General features: G+C 40.2%; 1 protein-coding gene across 8 annotated transcripts in view; it reads right to left on the reverse strand.

The window, feature by feature from the left end:
* ANKS1B (ankyrin repeat and sterile alpha motif domain containing 1B) overlaps window positions 1–23,626 on the reverse strand; it is an 827,678-nt gene that overhangs the window by 402,929 nt on the left and 401,123 nt on the right. For 5 of the 8 annotated variants that reach the window (XM_080658528.1, XM_080658532.1, XM_080658527.1 and 2 more), the window contains exons 13-14: window positions 8,597–9,186; window positions 5,622–5,694 (exon numbers count right to left, since the gene is read on the reverse strand). In XM_080658528.1, coding sequence (XP_080514654.1) covers window positions 5,622–5,694; window positions 8,597–9,186 — 663 coding nt within the window. The remainder of the gene's footprint in view (window positions 1–5,621; window positions 5,695–8,596; window positions 9,187–23,626) is intronic. The other 3 variants (XM_080658529.1, XM_080658530.1, XM_080658533.1) reach the window with 1 other exon arrangement.

Below are 23,626 nucleotides of genomic sequence, written 5' to 3' on the forward strand. Positions count from 1 at the left end.
TGTATGGACTTCAGGAAGGAGAAAAACTACATCTGAAGCAGCTGACTTGACAAGTTACTTAAATTTGTGAGCCTTTCTTCATGTATAAGGTGGGTATAATAACATCCCACTGAGTTATTTTGAGAATTAAATGCAAAAATGGTCACAGGAGTAAACTGCACAGCATCTGATACACAGTAAGAACAGAATACATTTTAGCTTCTTTCCTCTGTCATTTCTCTAATAGAGCAACTCTGGAAACTGTAAATGCATCTTTAAAAGCATTCTCCTAGAGTTTGAGAAATGATATTCCCATCAGCAGTCCCAGCGGGAGGACAGCTATCAGCTGCCCCGGTGGCAAGGTACCTCCTGAGGCAGATCTAGAGCTCCATGGGCAAAACTCAGAGGCCTGGGGGCAGCCAAGATGTGAGGGAGGAGCAGCTTCCAGAGCTTGGAGAGAGAGGTCTGCCCTTACCAGCCCTTCTTTGGGGAAAGAGCCATGTGAACTCCCTCTGTTCCTGCAGACCAAGGAGAAGGTGAGACTTAGACCATGGGAAGACAGAACATGGCCTATGCTTTAGAGCGTTCCTCAGTTCCTAGAAACTCTTCATGGAGCATGAGGGACTCTAACCTGGCCCTCAGACTCTTGGAGGAAGAGGAGCAAAAGCTTAGAAAGTCGGGTTGTGGGACTAATGTTGGCTACTGTTTTTAGAGCTATGCGTTTTCCAGCTTAAGAATTATGTTTTACCCAATACAGACAGTGTAGCCTATGATAAAATCCTTCATAGATTCATTTTAATAGCTTTCATTGATAATTAAAATTTAGATGGAATTCATGTATTGGCAAAAGTAGGTTTTTTAAAGATAAGACTGGGGAATATTTCTCTTTGAATACAATTTAACCTTAAGTATAAGGGGAAAAAAATCCCAGTCTTAAAAAAAAGTACCTGTGAACTAAATACTATCTTTCACATTCATGTACTTGAGTTCAATCTAATACGTCCAGAGATCTGAAGTCTGTTTAGTGTAACAGGAGATTATTCAAGCCCATTATTCAGAGACGGTGTTTCTAAGATTACCTGCCACCCCTGTATTAGAAAGTCTGGGCACTTGATTGCTCTGGAGCCAATTATAGCCTCCTCTTTACTTAAGTGATCTTCAATCTCATCAAGAAGATCATCAAACTGACTCTTAGAAAGTGTGACAATTTGAAGTAGTACTTTCAATAGATTTTCTACCTTGAACGTGCTTCCTTGTGATTCAAGGACAATGGTTAAGAAATCAAACTTCAACCCGGCTGGCGTGGCTCAGTGGTTGAATGTCGACCTATGAACCAGGAGGTCACAGTTCCATTCCTGGTCAGGGCACATGCCTGTGTTGTGGGCTTGATCCCCAGTGGGGGGCATGCAGGAGGCAGCCAATCAATGATTGTCTCTCATCATTAATGTTTCTATCTCTCTCTCCCTCTCCCTTCCTTTCTGAAATCAATAAAAATATATTTAAAAAAAGAAATAAAAATTCAGAAAAGACTCCACATGAAAGCAACTTAGAATATAAGTAGTTCTCTCTTAACTACAATCCTCACTGATCAAAAAGATAAGCAAGATTTCCCAAGTATCTTCCTTTGTGATGTACACTCTAATTGGAAAGATAGCCAAGCATACTGGGATCAGAAGCAAGAGAATTTATATTTATTGATCACCTGGTACATTTTAGGCTACAGTAGTACAACTGTGTGATTTCATCTTGCAGCATTCTGATGATATGATTGTAAAAAAATCTGAATTTATAGGTGATGAAGTTGATATCAAAGATCACAAAGCAAAGCTAGGGTCTCAATCCAAGTCCATGTCACTTAAAGACTTGTTGTCTGAAAAAAATCCTATACATGGGATTTCACGATTCTGCAGAATGTACTAACTTGTCAAAGCATCATCTCAAAATAGGATGTCCTACATCATATGAGATATTCAATATAATTGAATCCTGCTGCCAATGCTGGTTGGTTGGACACTTAAATCTGATTTCAAGTGGGAAAACAGAAATTGTATTTGTGGAAAGTTTGAATTAGTATTACTCTGAGTCAGAACCCTAAGGGACTGGCCAAAAATAAATTCAGTAAATTTTATTTACTTTTATTTCTATCGTAGTACTGGACAGTTGATGTTGCTGGATAAGTTTCAAACTATTAATTGCTAAGGATTTTTTTTTAAAGAAGAAAGTGTTTTTTATGAGTGGAATTAGTTATATGATTCATAGAGACTGGTCAACAAGAGTGAAAATGAGAGTGTTCCAAATCCCTTCCTGGTCCCATGAGCATTCTGTTTACAAAATACCTGAAATTGCAAATGTGGAGGTTGAGGGACAGGCAAACAAAAACACTGAAACAAAATGGGTAAGGGCACGGACGATTAAATGGTGATCCTTGATTCTTCATGTATTTCCACTGCTTAAGATTTTATTCTATCATCTTCTGAGGTTTGTAGTAACAAACACCATACATGCTCATAAAATGATGCAGCTCTGTTAAAGCCAGGCACAGCGCTTGGCTCAGTGGCCTTCCAACACAAAATTCTAGACACTGACAACAGTGGTATTTCCTCTTGCTCATTCCAAATTTACCTGTTGTCACTTTCATTGCACATGTCCTCCCCATTGTCAGGCAAAAAGAGGATACTCAGACTTCAGAAAAAATACTTTAGTCCAGTGGTCGGCAAACTCATTAGTCAACAGAGCCAAATATCAACAGTACAATGATTGAAATTTCTTTTGAGAGCCAAATTTTTTAAATTTAAACTTCTTCTAACGCCACTTCTTCAACATAGACTCGCCCAGGCCGTGGTATTTTGTGAAAGAGCCACACTCAAGGGGCCAAAGAGCCGCATGTGGCTCGCGAGCCGCAGTTTGCCGACCACGGCTTTAGACCATTTAAGTCACTACATTCTAAATTTTTCTCTTTTCTCTTCGAGGGTCCCCTTTAGTTTTATGCTCTCTTTTACTAAGTACTCTTGTTTGGTACCACTTGACTCTGGGCTTACTACCAGCTGTATTACAATCGACACACTACAGTTTCAGGAAATACAGCAAATTTAACGTGAAGACCATGAGACTAGTTGCCATCATTAGCTCTTCAAGAAAGGGCTGATAGGTGTTTATCTTGATGTGTCCACGGTATCAAACTCAACGTCTCCCTCCTGGTAGGGCAAGGGGGGACATGAAATAGAATACATACCTACAGGTGTCAGACTCTACAAATATTCCATTGCACCTCTCTAGCATTATTCGATATCAATACCCGTATTTCTGTCATTGGGGAAACTGAGTGAGTTGCCTACAATCATGAGCTAGTAAACAGCAGCGCTGAGATTTGAATTCATGTCAGTCTGACTTTTTAATTTTACCATGTGATTCTCCCACCACACTCATGCCTGATACAATACTTGTGGAAGGTCACCTTCATGGGGTTATCACCTCTCTAGACTTAACCAGCCTCCAAAGGCAAAAGCCTGCAGCCCAGTAAGGCTGTAATCCACAAATGGCCTCATGGCCAGTTGGAATGCCAACTGTTATGGTCAGTCACATAATTAGTGTGTAATTAAGAAGTGACAATTAAGGTGCATACAGTACTCAGTCTTGGGGACTGAGTGTCTACTTTCATTTTCATTCCCACTATAGTAAATAGTAAAGAAAGGCAGCAGGTAGGATGGAGCATGAGAGGTGGGAGGAGGAGAACTAAGGGAAAATGGATTTGTTTATGGCTAAAACGCCCTGCAGAGGCAGCTTTGCCTGAGTGGCATTTTTAACATTTACCCTTATTTTCATTATAATCATGTTTGTAACATTCTTTTACAATTTTATGGTACTATGTGTTTGAAGGATTTTAGAACATGAATGTTCAATGGCACCTAAGTCTTCCACCAGAAAAGTATCAGGGCTCTGCTTGGACATTCTCGGTGTCAGGGAATTCACTATGTATAAGAAAATAAAGCCTTACCTTTATATCGACCAAGACTCTGTATTCCTACAGCTAACTTGAAATTATTCTATAAGCACGTCTGAAAGAACTGTGTGGCAACATACATTCCTGGACCAGTTCTACGGACACTTAGAAAAGTCTTTAAGTTCTGTCAGCATTTCTGGATGGGAGACCTGGCCACACATGCTGTCACAGAGCTAATACACTTTTGTCATTCAACATATATACACAATTTTGGTGCTTTCCCATAATGTTTCAATCTAAAATGAATATACATTTCATTAAAAAATTGTTTAAGCTTTTTAAAAATTATCACTTAATGCCCTAGCCGGCTTGGCTCAGTGGATAGAGCGTCAGCCTGCGGACTGAAGGGTCCCAGGTTCAATTCCGGCCAAGGGCACATGCTTGGGTTGTGGGCTTGATCCCCAGTAGGGGGCGTGCAGGAGGCAGCAGATCAATGATTCTCTCTCATCATTGATGTTTCTATCTCTCTCTCTCCTTCTCCCTTCCTTTCTGAAATCAATAAAGAAATATATTTTAAAAAATTATCACTTAATTAACATGGAGACCAATCATGTTAGAATAATTTAAGTTCTTACTTACCCCACACCTGAGACATGAGTGAGATATTCCTACAAGGGTCTCCAGTGAAGGCAACCTGATTTCAATGTCACTGCTTATCCCCCCAGGCCCAGTGCCTCACAAGAGAACCATTTTCCAACTTACCTATGCTTAAGAGTCACTTGGAATGCTGTTTAAAGGGCCCTCATAACTAGTTAAAGGGCTACAAAATCTCATAATTGTTTACCCAATGATATATATTCAGGCTTCTCTTACACAAATCTTGATTGCATTATCTCTGTAGAAACATCAGCTGTTACCACTAACTTAACATGAGTTGTTCAGGGAGCTTAGAAATCACTTGTCTTAACTCCAAATTCTAAAGATCTATTTAATCTACAGTTACACCTCTACTTAGTGGCAGGGCAGAGCTGGAGCCAGATCCTTTGACTCTTTCAGAATAGTAGTTTCTTTAGTAGGCCTATTACAGCCATTTTTAGGTGTAGCTATCTGGTAATAGACACCATCCATTCCTATTAAGCAAAAAATCTTCAAAGAAAGTTTCAAATGGCCTTTTACTCTGAGCCTTAATTGTAGGGAAGGAAACAATATTTCATACAGGTAATAGATTAAATAGAGATTGCAAAACTGACTATTTGTGAGACACCCTGGTAAATATTCTGGAATAAATGAAGATGAGTAACACACAGTTCTTGCCATACTGGAGTTGACAACTTAGATGTTGCTAATCATTTTGGCCAGGAAAAACGGGACATTTCACTGAATGAGCAACAGTAGTACAGTAAGTCATCAGATTCTACAACACCTTGAAGTGCTTCATAATTAGCTCTACCTAAAGTTGAAACTCCATTACTGTAACTGGCATAGTAAAACAGTACATGGGAAAAAATACCTCAGTGTGCTACATCAATATACGTATAATTGATACTGTTTAGAGGTCATGGTTGTTTGATATGAATAAAAGGAAATAACTTATAGCTGCTGTTGTCATAATAAACCAACATTATCTAAAGATGTCTATCATTTTCTAGCTAGATCCTGTGCACATTTATTCACTTATAACATATAGGAGAGATTTCCTTACTTGTGGCCTCACCATTCATTTCTTCAAGTTCACTGTTAATTCCAACATCTATGGAACTCATTATTTTGTCAATCTGCAAAAAACAGAAAGCATATAAGTGAATAATTATATTCACCTTTAGCATTGCATTTTAAAATAATGTTCAAATGCCACAAGCACATACAGGATGGGGCAAAAGTAGGTTTACAGTGGTGAGTATGTGAAACACAGAGTTTATTCTTGTATTATTATTTATTAACTAGTGGCCCGGTGCACAAAATTCATGCACATTAAAAGGGGATTAATTAGAGGAAACAATTTAATATTGCTATTTGCCCTTTCTCTATAATAGAAGTGTCAGAGATGAAAGAAAATTAGTAAAATGAATATGAAAACCTTCCTCCTGTCAGAGTCTGGGGCATACCACGGGACCCAGAGTCAAGTCCCCGCCCACCCACATGCATCTCAAAATTGTGTGAGACCCAGACCTGGCCAGCCCCCCCGCCTCATTGGGATAGATCCAGACCTGGCTAGTCCCACCCTTGTCAAGCCCCACCAGGCAGGGAACGTAGCCTCAGGTCCCCTGGCCCAGCGCCAGGACGGGGGGGGGGGGGCATGGCCTGAGGTCCCCCAGCCCAGACCAAGGTGGGGGGGCATGCCTTGAGGTCCCCCGTCAAGCCCCACCAGGTGTGGGACATGGCCTGAAATCCCCTGTCAAGCCCCACTGGGTGGGGGGCATGGCCTGAGGTCCCCCATCAAGGCCTGCCAGGCGGGGGGGGAGGTGCAGCCTCAGGTCCCCTGGCCCGGCACCGGGAGGGGGGAACAGCCTCAGGTCCCCTGTCAAGCCCCATCGGCAGGGAGTTGCAGCCTCAGATCCCCCATGGGCGGGGGGCACGGCCTGAGTTCCCCTGACCCAGCACTGGGGGTGCACCTTGAGGTCCCCTGTCAAGCCCCGCCAGGCAGGGGGTGCGCAGCCTCAGGTCCCCTGGCTCGGTGCTGGGGAGGGAGGTGCGGCCTGAAGTCCCCTGTCAAGCCCCACCTGGGGGGGCGTGGCCTGAGGTCCTCTGTCAAGCCCTGCCAGGTGGGAGGTATGGCCTGAGGTCCCCCGGCCTGGTGCTGGGGCGGGGGGAGCAGCCTGAGGTCCCTTAGCCCAGCACCAGGACGGGAAGTGCACCTTGAGGTCCCCTATCAAGCCCTGCCGGGTGTGGAAGGCGGCCTGAGGTACCCTGTCAATCCCCATCAGTTGGGGGGCGCGGCCTGAGGTCCCCTGTCAAGCCCCACAGGGGTGGGGGAGGGCATAGCCTCAGGTCCCTGCTGATTGCTTGTTAAGGCTCCTTATGGGAACTTGGCCTCAGCTGTGGGTGCAGCCATCTTTGTGATGGAGTGATGGTTAATTAGCATATTCCCTCTTTATTAGATAGGAGGAGGAGGATTTTTGTATCACTTTCCATATCCACAACTATAAACCCACTTTTGCTCCACAGTGTATTCTTGATGTTATTACCACTGCAATACCACAATTAAGAGACTGACAGACCAAGGTTTAAAGGGAAACAGACATTTTGTGAATTGCTTTTAAAAATATAAATTATGTTTCCCTTTCTTAAGCTTTCAAAACCAACTTGACTTTTCTTTGTATCTCCTAAAATGAACTTTATTTGGAACTACGTGGGTCTGTACATTAGGAATTGTGCATTCTTTAGAGTCAGAAGGGCAAGGGCTGAGAATAAGTCACATGAGGATCTCTATCCTCTGGGGCACGTGTCTCCTCTGACTGCTGATGGGTGGGTTTCAGTTTGCAGGCATGGCCATTGGAACCAAGGTCTCACTAAATGGTCTGACCAGCCACAGGCTGACTTGTGGCATGTAATCACAAGAATCAAGGCATGAAACAACTTAATTCTAAGAGGTAAGTTAAATGTTAATTAATCCTGCCTCATTCCAAAAAGAATTTCAGATGTTACTCACAGAGTTAATAAATATAAGTAATGGGTAGACTCAAACAAACTATCTATCTAGTAGTATGAAATATATAGGAAGAAGTGACTTTATAAGAAGCTTTAGCCCTTTAATGGCTGAATCTCCCTCCTTGTCATCCTAGCATCCCTGGTAAGGCAGCAGGTTCCAGAAGGGACAAGAAGCATTACTTCAGTGTCTCATTTTGTTCACCCTGAAAGAGATGCGGGGAGACTGAGTGGTTTTTCCCAAACAGCTCAATTCAGAATGTCAATATCTGAACCATTTCAATTTCTAGTTCTCAGAATGTTATAGTGACCTACAGTCTTTTGAGAGATAAAATGTGACATGTTTGAATAAAATATCAAAGGAGAGTGTGGTCCAATCTTTGAAGAAATTCAAGAAAAAAGCAAGAAACGTTATTATTTCATGATGTAGTCCTCTTTAGGGACAAAGGATATATTGCATAATCCTACAAGGGCCCTTGCATTCTGAGTAATTCTATGAAATTAAATAATTTTTCTTTAGGGAGAGTTTAAATTGCTGAAACGTGACCTCAACACATTTTTTTCTTTAAAGTCACTCTGATAGTTGCAAAAGGGAAAAATTAAGTAATTTGTAAGATTATATGGAGATCCTCTGAATATCTAAGATTCTTTAAAGAAGGGAGACAAGCTAACAAGAGTTCAATAAGTAAACAAAATGATATAGGGCAGCAAAAACAAGAAGATTTTTCTCAATTTGTCAGCTGCAGTGCTTGGGAAGACATAATTTGAACATTCTCTTGCACCTTATAGCTAGTTATTACTTCTGCTTGATATCAATTTCTATGGAAACAATAGATTTCCCCACATGTGTGGAACTCTATTTGTTTTTAAATTATCATGTGCTGCCCCTAGAATTTTCCCTTCCACTCGTAGCTGTATGCGTTGTTAATTTTTTTTTTTCTATTTGCCTCTGAAAGACTTAAAGCTGAAAATCCTCCCCCCCAAAACCTTCCTCGATTCCAAAGCATTCATATAAAGAAGAACAAGGCTTACTTCTTCCCATTCTGAGGTGAAGGATGGCGTTCTTTCAGAATTCCCTTTCGAACTGTGTTCAGTAGTGGAAGATTCACTCCAGTTAACTCTCGATGGTTTCTCAGTTGAAGGGTAGGCAATAAGATCAGAATCTGACTTAGACACATTTTTGGATAAATGCATGTCAATCAGGGCTTTTGGCAATGACCTGATTCTCCCCAGGGTGCAGGCTCTCTCCACAAATCCCCCTGTGTTCACAATCCATTGGTCCCCATTCCGGGATCCACTCCGAGTTGTTCTTGTACCAACAATGGTATGGTTTTCAACTTGGTTGGGCTTTTTGTGAAAAATTGTTCTACTGACCACCTTGGGTTTTATTTTCTTTACCAAAGGTTCTGAGTTATTTTCTATTGGAGACTGCTTGAAAGACAGAGGACTCTTGGCCAAAATGATTTCATCTTGTCCTTCTTCACGTTCATCTCTTTTCCTGTAGAGATGAAATGGGTTTTCAGGGGACTCACAAGCTGGAGAGGATCCATGGAGAAGGCCTGCAAATTGACCAGGATCATATTCCTTTGGGGGATCACTGTCCTCCTGTTGAGAGAGGTCACCTGCAAAAGAAAATAAAGAGGTCAGGATATTTGTTTATAGAAGAACCTGAAAGCCCTGATACAATAGCAGTGCCCTTTTGAACCTGTGCTAGATCCAGGCATTTGATTTATTGCTACACAATGATATCCCCACTTTATGAAACACCCATGACTCTACTGTGCTGCCTATATAATAAAGGTGTGTGTGTGTGTGTGTGTGTGTGTGTGTGTGTGTACCAAATCTTCCTGATAATACCTGAGGGAGCATTTCAAAGGTATGAATTGGGTATTAACTGAGTAATTGCATATCCCTCTCTCTGATCCCAAGGGTGTATGTTTTATATTAAATAACAAAATTGGGTTTTCTTAACATGAAACACCCACATCCTAACCCAGCAATAAATGAATCACTGTTCAGGTGGACATCAGGCATGTAAATCAAGGTCATGCACAATGACATCCCTCTGCCCTTCTCCCAGCACATAAATCTAGAAACAAAATCTTGAAAAGAAGTATTATTAAACATAATTTAAAGTTAATAATCTTAATATTGTTACTTTAAGTATAAAATTAATAATGATTCTATACAAATTATATAATTTAGATAAAAAGGATTTGAATATCTAAGATTCTTTAAAGAAGGGAGAGCTTAACATAGGCCAACAATGTGATCTATATCACTAAAAAGTGAGAGACTCTTTTACAAGAAACTGATGTTGAGCTGTTAACACAAAACTCTTCTTTCCTTTCTTCTCTGAAATAACATTATTTATCTTTGAATTTCTTCAGGTCTTTGAAAATGTAATGCATTCTAGAAACCAAAGAAAAATGCTAATTTTTATCACTTTATATTTTTTTCTAAGATAAATCATAAATGTTCTCTGAAATTTAAAATATACCATGCTTTTTTTATGACCTAATTTGTGTTTTAAAGATACTGTGTCAAAATCTTGGCCAAAGAATTTAACAAAGAAAGTCAGTTTACTTTTTTGACTGGTCATTTTAATTCATTTAGCTAAATATTTGCTACAAAATTATCCAATAAGCCCATAACCAAATCTTGTGAATAAAACACTGTACAGCCAATGTGGTAGATAATAACCAGAAATCCAAAGCTCACATGCTGACTCACACTTTAAAGAAGTTAGTTATTATTACAAACCCCAAACACCTACATTTTTAGAAATTAACAAGTAACATTGAGTAGGTATATTTATTTACTAGGTACTGAATGAGGGATTATATTGACATCATCTCATTTAAATTCAAATTAATCCTGTGAAATGATTAATAAACATCATGACTTTCTGATAGAAAGAGATATGGCCAGAATACTGAATTCACACAAATCAGCAACCACAATAGACATTTACCCAGAGGATGCTACATAGAGACAAATTGACTTTCTTCATTGAAGTTTGGTCCCAGGTCCCTATACTGTTCTCTTCCTCGGAATTGACAAAAGCATGTCCCCTGACCTCACCCTCATTCCTATTTGACTTCTCCAAACAGACGATGTCCACTTTCCCAGACCTATCATAATGGTATCCTGAGATGGAAGAAAGAAGAGTGACAGGAAGAGGGGTCCAAGAGACCACAATCTAAAAGAGAAACAATTTGTACCCATCCAGTACTATTATAATCACATCATCGTCCCACAAAAACTCTGTCCCTATCGAGTGTAGCAATACTATGTCCTCGTCAAAAAAACCATTTTGTCCTCCCCTGGGGACCCTTCTTAAAGTAGAATAGTGGGTGGGGAGTGAGGCAAGGCAGCTCTGAACTTTCTAAAAGGGTAGTGATTATATAAGGCCTATTCTATACAGGTTCTAGAAGTCAAAATGAACACTTCGACAACTTAACTTGCTGCAGTTTCCCCAGCCAGTATGTTGAGCTGAGATTCAAACTAAGGTCCATCGGATTCCCACACCAAATTATCCTGGAAAATATGTCACTGTTAAGAGAAAAGAAAAACCTAGGGATCGAAGGCAATCAAGTTGACACTTTGTGAGGAGGGATGTGGTTTCTCCTGTTTATGACTGTTTTTGGAATTTGGGATAGTGGACTGAAAGATTTTGTTCCTGCTTCATGGAAATAACTGTTGCCTGGAGGAAATACAACTTGGCATTCTGTTCCGATTTATTTTCTCTTTTCCTTCCTTGGCTACTTGGCTCCCCATAGCGCTTTACGACATAAGCAGGTTGGTGTGGGGTGACAATAATGGGTGAATAATTATAAAGGGGAGAAGGAATTTGAAAAGGAAGTGCAGAATGTTACTTTGAAAGGTGCTGAAGAAGGCCCAATAGTTTGGGTTTGAAAGGAAACCTGAAAAGAATCAGCCTGCTGCAAGAAAAAGATACTGTAAATCTCAGTCAAAAGGTTTCCATGTTCATGACAAAGAGAGCGTTAGGGGCACAACACTCAACTTTTCTGTGGTTATTATTATTAGGTAACAATCCCCTCTGCGGTTTGACAAAAATGACTCCAATCACCATCCCAAAATGCTTTATATTGTCCAAGTCCTCACATCACCAGCAGTCACTTCCCCAAGTAAAAGAGAATTCAGTCAGCTTCTAAGATCAGGCTTTTAGCATCATGACAGTTGGTAACATTTTTACAAATATTATTTGTTTATTTCCGTGGCCAAACTCTAAGGATGACTGTCAAAGACAAAGAGAAGTTGATCTGAAACCTCCTGCAACACCTGTTTGGTAGACTGATTACATCGATGACCCCGATCTGCCCTGGCTCCCTGCAGCCATTCTTCCCACATGGCTCTGGGTGTGGGCAGGCACCTTGCTCTGGTCACTGAGACAACAGCAAGCAAATGCGATAGGAACAGAGAGCCTGGAAAAGCACTTGTGCGGTGGGTGGGCCTTGTTCTCTTGCTGTTCTTGGAACCTTGCAGCAGTGAGCAAGGCCAGGCTGGCCTGCTGGATGAGGGAATGATACATGACCCAGCTGTTTGAAGTTGTCGGTGTTACTGTTTTTCAAGTTATAAAGAGGCTTACAGACTAGGAGTTGCCACTTGGGAAAGACAGGTTGTTACCAGTATACTCAGATCCCAAGAGGAGGGAGCATGCCATGCCACCAGGGGGCGCACAGGGAGGCACCAGGATGGGGCAGGAGGCAGAATGAGTGAAGGAAAAGGTGGGAAGAGCCTTTATTGTGGTGCCTATGGGAAACCATATGCAGTTTTAGGATTGGCTCTTTTGACCCCTGGGCATAGGCACTGTCCCTAGTGGTCTGGTGTGTGGTGTTGGTGTGATTAGGGCAGGTGGATGGTGGCTCCCTGTGAGAACCTGAGAAAGGGTGCTGTTGGGAAATGGCTCTGGATTGGCTGGTTTGCATATGAAAGGCATGTATGTAGGTGAGTTTTCTATCCCTGAGAATTTGTTAGCCCTAGGAGGGGCCACCCCTGCAGAGTCAACAAGGTCCCAAGATGTCAAAGCATCAAACAAAACAAAACAAATAAAAAGGCACCTTAATATCCCAGCCAGCCTCCCTTACCTCGGTCCATAGTCAGCAAAATTCCAGTTGGGTCGAGGTAGTTTCGCCATAACCATTTCTGCCACAGGTATGTTTGCTGCAAACATTTTTGTTGCAAACATTGGCCATAGGGAATTTTGCCATAAAAGGTAAAATAACTGGCTAACAGTTTGGGTTACATTTGGCAGACTTCATGTATCTTGTCAGTTCGTTTTCATTCTCCATTGAGGAAGTTCTCTCAGTACTCCCATCTGTATTTTATGTAAATTTTAGCCCTCATAATGGTCTATACTGTGACGAGTAGACACAGTAGTCTTAAAATACTGGATGACAATGACTACGTATAAAGCCAGATTGCAAAGCTCTGTGTACAGCTAGATAACATACCACAGTAGAAAATGATAATATATCAGTTTTTGTAAATCCTTTGGTGAGCACAGTCATCCCTCACACCTGTCAAAAGTTTACCGAGCTATGTGTGGCAAATATAAAACAGGCAGCTAATTCACAAGTCTTCCAGAGCATTAATTACCAATTCTTTAGTTGGAAACTGATACCACTTTACATTTTTTAATTTATTTGTTGACTTTGAGAGAGCGGAAGGGGAGGAGGAGAGAGAGGAACATCAATTTTGTTGTTCCACTTATTTATGCATTCATGGGTTGATTCTTGTATGTGCCATGACCAGGAATCAAACCCGCAACCTTGGCCTATCGGGACAACTCTCTAACCAACTGAGTTACCTGGCCAAGGCTGATTCGTTTTTTAATAAAGAAAAAAAGTGCAATGCCAAAAGAGAAGACAAATCCATAAGCAAAAAAAAAAAAAAAAGAAAAGAAAAGAAAAAAAGAAAAACATATAATATAATGAACAAAAACTTTCAAAGACAATGTAGTTTCATTTTTCTCAGCAAGTAGTTTTAAATTTTGTTATTAATTTTTAAATGTTTCATTAGGTCCTTTAATATTTCTTTTTCATTTTTTTTAATCTTTTACCACGAATTGTCTTACAGCAAAGATGTTTACTGCAAAACTACAGGACATGCTTCCAAATATGTGAGTGAGGCCATCCAGAACTGACCAGTCCCAGGCCAGCCAGCCTACGAACCACAAATGCATGCATGAGCCCAGCCAAGATCAGCTGAAGCTGACCCAAATCAGAACACCCACCAGAATGATGACCTAACAAATGCCTATCATTTTAAGCCATTAAATTTGGGGTCAGTTTGATATATGGCAGTACATAACTGATTCCACCTGTCTGCCAACTTTTAAAGAATTAATACATTTTTCAAATACCTATCAGTGTTGTGACGACTGAGTGAAATAGAAGTGAAGTAGTTAGAACAAGCCTGTGGCACAGAACACATTAAGCATATGTTCCTGTTATTATAACAATAATTTTTTAACCTACAGGGTTTCATTTTTACAAAGAAATGCAGTAGTAATTAACTGTATCAGGCACTCAGTACAGATTGGTATTTTGACATGGTAAACATGGAATTTACTTCTTTGTTTCTGCTTGTCTATTTTTAAAAAGTATACTGTATTTTGGAAATAATATTTACATTTTCTTACTATTTCTTTAGATGAAACTGAGGAAAAGTGTATAGATTAAACTGTTTTTATAACTTGTCTCATTTAATTTCACACTTCTCTTTTGATAAGTGGGTATTTCATGCCAAGGTACAGAACTAAATATGTGTGAATTCCAATCTCATAGTGATTCAAAGCACCATTAGCATTTCAAAGAAAAGTCAGAGCTAGTATCCAGTAGTAAGCAGTTCAGTCTCCCTTTATCCATCTTTGCCCTTGATCTTTATCACCCATACAGATACGCGAATAACAATAAAACCAAAAATGTCATGTTAAAATACAAACAAATGATAGAAAACAAGTGATTTCTTCTTCTATTATAGACCATACCTTCTGAGTATTGGGTCATTGCATTCCTCTTTAGAAAATAAAAATGTCTTCATTTTCAGGGATTCTAGTGCTGATGTTGATATGATAGAAATTCTAAATTCATTTCACAAATATGCATAAATGCCTTCTGTGTACCAGACACTGTCCTATGTGTCAACAGTAGCAGAACAATGCCATGCCCTCAGGGTGATGACATTTCAATGAAGGAAACAATTGCAGGCAAATCAAAAGAATCAAATTTCTGATGATGGTAGGTTCTATACAGACAATAAAGCAAAGTAATGAGATAAGAATTGTTATTGCCAGCCCAGGAAAGAAGGTATGGAAATCCTCTGAGGCTATTCTGAAGGCCAGAGTAGCCACAAAAAAGTGGTGAGAGGGTGGTATATGAGCCAGCAGTCTTCAGAGAAAGGGACAGAGAAGTGTAGTTGCAGTTTGGAGCCAATGGCCTGAGAACCAGAATTGGTGGTATATGTAGTTCTAGTCTGAAGAGCCATGTTTCAGGTTGAGTCCAGGCAGGAAAAAAGTTGATGTACTACTTCGAGTGTCAGGCAGTAAGAGTTCTCCCTTGTTCTGGGTGGGGGCCAGCCTTTTGGTTGTATCCAGGCCTTCAACTAATTGGATGAGGCCCACCCATATTAGGAAGGTCACCTGGATTTACTCAGTTTACCCATTTAAATCTCATCCAAAAACACCCTCATAGAAATACCTAGAATAATGTTTGACCAAATATCTTGGCACCGTGTGGTCCAGTGAAGTTGACACATAAAATGAACCACCACAGGTGGGTAGGAGGGTTGAAGATGAGGTCAGAGATAAAGGTAGGAGTAGGATTTACATGGTCTGATTTGCACTTTTAAAAGATCACTCGCTATTTCTGATGGCCAGAATATGACAATAATGTAGTATTTTAAGAAATTAATCTTCCCTTGTCCCCTCATAAAAACAATACATATGAAAGTAAAAGAATAAAATGTCAGCACATGGTAGCACACAGCAACAACACAACTCCACAAGCCAAGTGCGAGTATATCCTCGATAAGGCAGGGATCAAGGAATCCCCATGGTCCTGGACAACGCGTGGGCATAGCCAAATCACGTGATGATGGCTGGGTCCAGAACTAGACCAGCAGTTGTGAGCTGCAATAGTAAAAAGAAAATTTTAAGGAGCCCTAACCAGTTTGGCTCAGTGGATAGAGGCCTGTGGACTGAAGGGTTCCAGTTTCAATTCTGGTCAAGGGCATGTACCTTGGTTGCAGGCACATCCCCAGTAGGAGCTGTACAGAAGGTAGCTGATCAATGTTTCTCTCTCATCGATGTTTCTGACTCTCTATCCCTCTCCCTTCCTTTCTGTAAAAGATCAATAAAATATATTTTTTTTAAAAAAGAAAATTTTATGGAGCCTGCAAACCATAGGACCCAGAAATTGAGATTAGATTGATTCTAAAAAGGAGAGGGCCTGGCACTCAGCAGATACTTGAGAACAACTAGCAAAACTTGAAAAATCCTGCAAAAGGACAATGGAAAGCCTAAACTATGGAAGATCTCAGAAATCTCCAACAAATTCATGCTTTTGGTAGGCTAGAGACTCAGGCCGAAGAAAAACTTTCAGGAGCAGAATCCAAATTGAACAGGGTGAAAACCACCAGAGCTCTCAGGGAGTAAAATGTTTCCTATAATGAGGAGGCGGGAGTGGCAGGGAAGGCAGAGGTCAGAGGTGGGGGACCTTGAATGTAATAATAGCAAAATACAGTGTTCATTTGTGAGAGCACTGCTTTGGAAGGCAAGGTTCATGGAACTCTGGAGAATGCTGAGGTTAATGACAGGAAGCCTTTCTGAATTAAGCAGAGAAGTACCCATACTTCTTAACACTTCATGGTCATAACAAAGGAGAAAGTCCGTGAGCTGTGAAGTGGGGACAGCTGCTGATGGGCATGCCTGCTCTCCCACGGAAACCTCTTCTGAATAGTCCATGACATCTCTTCTCATGAAATATGGAGAAAAATAATTTTTTGATGGAATCCTATTTAAAGACATTGCAAGAGAAAGAAATGAAATGAATGTCTAACAGCTAATGAAACAAAGCAAAAATGTAGCCCCAAAGCAACCAAAAGCTGTAACCTAAAATTCAAAATTACATAAAAGAAATTTTAAAAATGGTCAAAGCTCTGGAAGAACAGTCTAAACTGTAAGTAAAAAGCTCAGAAAAGAGGCAGCTGGTCTTTCTTGTTGATGGTTTCTTTCCCTGTGCAGAAGCTTTTTATTTTGATGTAGTCCCATTGGTTTATTTTCTCCTTAGTTTTCATTGCCCTAGGAGCTGTATAGGTAAGATATTGCTACGATAAATGTCTGCTATTTTGCTGCCTGAAGCTTCTTCTAGGATTTTTATGATTTCCTGTCTTACGTGTAAGCCTTTTAGCCATTTTGAGTTTATTTTTATGTATGGTGTAAGTTAGTGGTCTAGTTCCATTTTTTTGCATATATCTGTCAAATTTCCCCAGCACCATTTATTGAAGAGACTGTCTTGACTCCATTGTATGCTCTTGCCTCCTTTGTCAAATATTAATTGAACATAATGGCTTGGGTCAATCACTGGGTTCTCTGTTCTGTCCCATTGGTCTATATGTCTGTTCTTGTACCAGTACCAGGCAGTTTTGAGAACAGTGGCTTTGTGAGAACATATTTGCCAATGTTATCTCTGATAAGGGCTTAATCTCCAAAATTTACAGGGAACTCATACAACTTAACAAAAGGAAGATAAACAATCCAATCACAAAATGGTCAAAGGATCTAAATAGACACTTTTCGAAAGAAGACATACAGAAGGCCAAGAGACATATGAAAACATGCTCAAAGTCACTAATCATCTGAGAGATGCAAACCAAAACAACAATGCGGTACCATCTCACACCTGTCAGAATGGCTATCATCAACAAATCTACAAATGACAAGTGCTGGAGAGGATGCGGAGAAAAAGGAACCCTCGTGCACTGCTGGTGGGAATGCAGACTGATGCAGCTACTGTGGTAAACAGTATGGCGTTTCCTCAAAAAATTAAAAATGGAACTTCCATTTGACCCAGTAATCCCACTTCTAGGAATATATCCCAAGAAAACAGAAACACCAATCAGAAAGGATAAATGCACCCCTATGTTCATAGCAGCACAATTCACCATAGCTAAGATTTGGAAACAGCCTAAGTGCCCATCAGCAGATGAGTGGATTAGAAAACTGTGGTACATCTACACAATGGAATACTACGTTCCTGTAAAAAATAAAAAATTCTTACCATTTGCAACAGCATGAATGGAACTGGAGAGCATTATGCTAAGCAAAATAAGCCAGTCAGAAAGATAAATGTCACATGATCTCACTCATTTTGTGGAATATAATGAACAACATAAACTAATGAGCAAAAATAGAACCAGAGTCATAGAAGCATTGAACACACTGTCCAACCTATGAGGGAAGGCGGGGGCTGAGGGGGTAAGAGATCAACCAAAGGACTTGTATGCATGCATATGAGCATAACCAATGGACACAGATGGGGGGCTTGCGGAGGGGGGCGGGGGCGGCCAGGGAGAGGTCAATGGGGAAAAAAGAAGACTTATGTAATATTTTAAACAATAAAGAATTTAAATTAAAAAAAAAAGAGAAGCGGCTGGTCGTTCTCTTTGCCCTTCCCCTTTCACTCCATGAGCAGCTCAGTCTTAACATAATTAGATCGAGAAGAGTGAGATGACAACTGTACCTTCCGTGGAGAGGGGGGTATGCAGTGGCCCAGTGTAGGGTACTGGCACCCAAGCAGGGTAATGGCAGTACTCGTGTTTGAACCCAAGCAGGATTAAGGGGGCAGTAGCCCAGCGTGGAGAGTTAGGGCCTAGGAAGCTTGAGGAGGAATCCAAGAACAGGGAGTGGCCTAGTGCAAAAGGAGTCAGAAACTGAGCACAGCGAGAGGCTATCCCTGCAGAGGCGCAGCCTAGTCAGGGATGTCAAAACCCAGACAGGGTGAGGAAGGTGTTCATATCCAGCAGGAAAGTGTTCCTGCCTTGGGTAGCTTGGCATGAGCTGTCAGAGCCCAGTTGGAGAACGGAGGGTGACCATGTGTGGGGATGGCCTCCCAGAAGGTGCAGAGTCTCGGGAGATGAGTGGGATGTTGGCACAGAGAGATAAACTGGCCTGAGGCGTCAAATCTCAGTCAGGGTGAGAAAGATGTCTGAGTGGGAAGGAGGTGGCCGTGGATATGGGAAATATATTACTTACACAGGGGTTGATCAAATAAGCAATTACATTAAGGTTCAGGGGGACCAGATTTCTCACTGCTGAAGAGGAATTTTTATAAATATGAGGAGGGAGAAAACTAGAGTTGCCGGAAGCCAATTCCAGCATGTCAGCAGAGCTGAATCATCTGGAAATGGCTGAGGGCATTTCCCCAAACCTGAAAAGGATGCGTAAATGATTGCTTGCTGCCAGACAGCTGAGGGCATTTCAATCCACATGTTATTGCCTCCTACTGGCCAAACACCTGAAGAGCTGAAAGCAATTCCTTCAATCTGACAATGGATTCTGTATACTAAACCCTGGCCTTTGATGTGTATATCTACCTTGCCTTAGGACAATTTGTGTTAAAAGCAAGGGGTCCTGAAACAAGGGAGAACTTGGTTTCTTTAGCCAAGCTCTTCTGGCCCCCAAATGCCTTTCAAAATTATGTTTCGTCTCTGGACTCTTGATTAATTTACACACAGCGCCTTCTCCAGATTCCTGAACCCTTCAAGATGCCGAGAAACACACACCGGCATTATAGAGTGAACTTTGTGATATTAGATTGGAATTGGAGCTATCAAGATAGAGACAGAGGTAGATATATATAGATGTGAATATGTATTTACGTGTGTTAATATGTGTGTGTGTGTGTGTGTGTGTGTATTACCTAACTCTGTCTCCTAAGAGGACCTTGACACCCCAATAGCAATAAGTAAAGCCCAGATTTTGGTTTCTAAATATAATTTTCACTAAAAGAAACAGAGATCCATTGGGAAATGACTAATATCAGGGCCAGGGTGGGGCAAGTGCAAGGTGAGCCTGGAACACCTTGTGCCAGAAAACAAGACAGAGCTCAAAGAATGATGAGGCACGTCAGGAGAACAGAGTAGCCAGTAGAGTAGCCAGCTTGAATTGGCTCCACTGGTTAAATTGAGGACAACTATAGGAACAAAATAAATAACTGTAGGAGATTATAACTCGCTGAATAAAATAGAAAACCATGAGCCCATTAGGAATGGGGAACTTCCTCTCCTATAAATTCCTTATGATTTCATCCTGAGTCTCTGATTAGATGTGGATTAACCTTCTTATTCCATCCTTTACACCTCTTCATGTCTTCCATAGTTTTTGCTTCTTTGGCCCTCTGTGTTATATGTTAGATAATTTCTTCAAATTAATTTTTCAATTCCCCAGTTCTCTTTTCAACTCTGCCCAATCTGCTGTTTATCTATTTATTTAGAACTTCAAAAATAATTTCAAGCATTATATCTTTCACATCTAGAAATGACATTTATTTTTCAAACGTGCCTATTACTTACTGACAGTCCTTGTTTTTACTCTTCTTTTTATCTCCTTAAACACTTTATTATCTATTTTCACTAACAATATCTATAGTCACTGGGGACTATATATGCTTTTATTAGTTTTGCTGATACTTATAGTGGTTTGCTTTCCAAGGTGATTAGAAATAATTTATTGTCACCCCATTAGTTGATCTTAATCTATGGAAGTTTGTCAGTCTGAGCAGAGAAGGTTTCTTCCACAGAAGATTTATATTTATATTCCCTGAAGAGTCTTGATGCAGCCTTCCAACCTTCCCACTTAACCAAGGTATAGTGTCTCAATAGCACTGCTATTACTGACATCTGTACTCAGTGCAACATGGACTCACTTGTCTTCTAACACACTTTCTTAGAGAGCCAAGGTTGTTAGAGCAGGCAATGTCTCAAAGAACATGCCCCATTGTTCTCCTGAATAAAGATCTCTCAGTCTGCCATAATACTTTGTAGCAAAATATTTTTATTGTTCAAATGTACATTCATAAAGGTTCCAATTTTTTTAAAAACCCAGTTTATTAGGACTCAAAGTTTTAAATATGACTCTTTAAATGATTTGTACCCTACTAAATAGGTAGAGTTAATAATGAGATGCTTGACGTGCATGTTAGTATTGCATAATGTATGATGCAATATACAAGTCAATAAATTATCTTGAGAATTATGTAAATGAAGAACATGCTTACTATGGACTCAAAGCAAATAATTTTTAATAAGATCCCTCTAAAATGTGTATTTATAAAGAATACAAAGAATTCATGGAGGCTTGGTAATTTTTAGAGCATTCCAACTATTATGATATTCAGGAAAAAAGGTAATATGCAAATTAATCATAGAGTATATTTTGTATTTAAATTCTAGATCAACTAAAGAGAAGAAGGACCTAAATTTTCAGAACATATACTGTCAACATGTTTCAACAGGCTTTTAAAGAAGTGCTGAGTATTATCAGAAAAATTTGGGAGAAATGCTACTTTTTTCATTTATAATGTAAATTATATGAACTTATTGTAGTCTACTTATCTGCCTTGCTTTCATAGTCATGGAGCTCATGAGCTCTGGATAGTATGTCCATTTACATCCAAATATTAAGAATGTCTTTCCAGCTCACCTACACATTGATATAGAAGTGAGAGTCAAACAGATAATGTTAGTCACAGAAGCAACTATATAGAATTTATATTCCCTTAATTCCCCAAGGTAAAAAATCAATGAAAGTTTCTAAAAATACATAAAATGAATTCAAGTAAATGCAAACTCCCTGGAAAATATTTTACTTCAAAAATTACAAAGGCTAAGATTCCACACTAGGTGAAGAAAGAGAAGGAACATTTATTGTGTGCCTTCTAGGTTCAATGTCATTCTATCACATTTAATCCTCATATAAGTCTCTCCCTTATCTGTGGGTTCACTTTTCATGATCTGGAGAATTCCAGAAATAAACAATTCTTAAGTTTTAAATTGTGTACTGCTCTGAGCAGCTTGATGAAATTTTGGGCCACCCTATTCCATCCCACCCAGGTTGTGGATCACCCCACTGTCCAGTCTATCAATGTTGTATAAACTACCCACCCTTTAATCTCTTAGACGCCATCTTGGTTATCAGATTAACTGTCAGGGGACCTCAGTGCTTGTACTGAAGTTACTCTTATATTACTTAGTGATGGCCCCAAAGCACAAGAGTACTGATGCTGGACATATGCCAAAGACAAGCCATAAAGTGCTTCCTTTAAGTGGAAAGGTATACGTTCTTGACTTAATAAGGAAAGGAAAAAAACCGTAAGCTGAGATTGCTAAAATCTCGAGTAAGAATGAATTATTTATCTGCGAAATTGCATAATTTATAAATTAAACTCTATCATAGGTATGTTTGTATAGAAGAAAACATAGTATTGGCACTATATGTGGTTTTAGGTTTCCATTGGCGGTCTTGGAACATATCCCCTATGAATCATCGGGACTACTGTATTATGACCTTTAAAAGGAAAAGGCATCACCTAGCTGATACTAGTAGATACAGGAGCCTCTATGGGACACAAATGTGGCCAGTCCAAAGCCTGCTTTCTTCTGTTCCATTCACGGCTTTGTGCTTATGGCTTCCTACAGAATTTTCTATGGCATCAGCCCAACGTGCTGTACCCTGGGCAGTGCTATCTGAGTTTTACCGGAGTTTGAAAACTACCCAGTGTGTTCTTTTTCAGGTACCAGCAGTGACCTTGGGGTAATTTTTCTTATTGTACAATTAGCACAAAGGTCGTTGCTATGCTTGGATGCTGTGTGACATTGGATGCAGCAAGTAATAAAATTCCCTCCCCTAAACAATTTAAGATCAGCAGCTGTCTTTCAGAAAATGCATCCAGGTGAAGTCTGTTGTTTTCTGCCCTATTAGCCCTATACTCTGCCAAACTCAGCATTTAATGCCGAAGCCAGAGGATGCTGGAGTTCTGGCAGCTCCTGGACCAGAACAGACCATGCTGCTTGGCTCCGATTTCACACATTTATAATCTTTTCTCTTGCTCCCTTTACTCAATATAGGAGAGGGGCTATGGGCCAATTTCCCCACCGTTTATAGCAAATCCCAAGGCTCCCTCATTTCCAGCTGCTGAACTGCCTGGGCAGACTGTATTACTAAATTATTGTATCTTTTTGGTAGAGTGCCTGATCTGTCTTGGCATGGGCTCCGCATTGAAAGAGGCTCCTGTTGCAAGCAAAGGAAGCTAAGCCACATTCACCCTTCCCACACGCCTTTCCTCTGTTACCCTCAACCACTAGCTTCTTTGTTTCCGGAGTAGAAGCCAAGTTCATAGAGGCAGTTTCTCATCTATCTCTGACCCCCTAGGGAGCTAGGGATTTCAAAGGGAGTTCTGTGCTAGGAGTAATTCCCATAGCCTAGAGCCAGACGAATAAATGGCCTATAGTGAATAACTACATTGGGAACCAAAAGGTTTTGTTTTTCTCTTCCCAAAACGTATTTCTTTGTAATACTGTGGTCACTGTATCCATGTATTTTCCCAAACAGAAGATTCTGTATTGGGGGAAGAGAGGAAAGAACCCCTTTAACTCAAGTCTATTGTTTTCAAGTGTGTTGGTCCTTTCATTTTAACATTTTTAAAACACCTTCTGTTTTTATATTCTCCCAACTGATTAGGAAAGTGAAATGAAGAACTGCTCTGGAGCAATGGAACAAACAAACACAAAATACCCCAAGGTCACTGCTGGTACCTGAAAAAAAAAAAAAAAAACACTGGGTGGTTTTATTTGAAGAGTATATGTAATCTATACTCTTTGAAAAAAAAAAGTAATTTTACAATATAAAAAGGATGAAAATTATGTTTAATTACTTTAAAATGAATAATCACTGATTCAATTTTCAAAAGATCTACCCTAAATGTGAACTCAAAGTCACCCAAACATCCTCAAGAAAAGCTCTGGGAATGTAATGCATTC

Source organism: Plecotus auritus, assembly GCF_963455305.1.
Source record: "Plecotus auritus genome assembly, chromosome: 3".
NCBI classification, from domain to species: Eukaryota; Metazoa; Chordata; class Mammalia; order Chiroptera; family Vespertilionidae; genus Plecotus; species Plecotus auritus.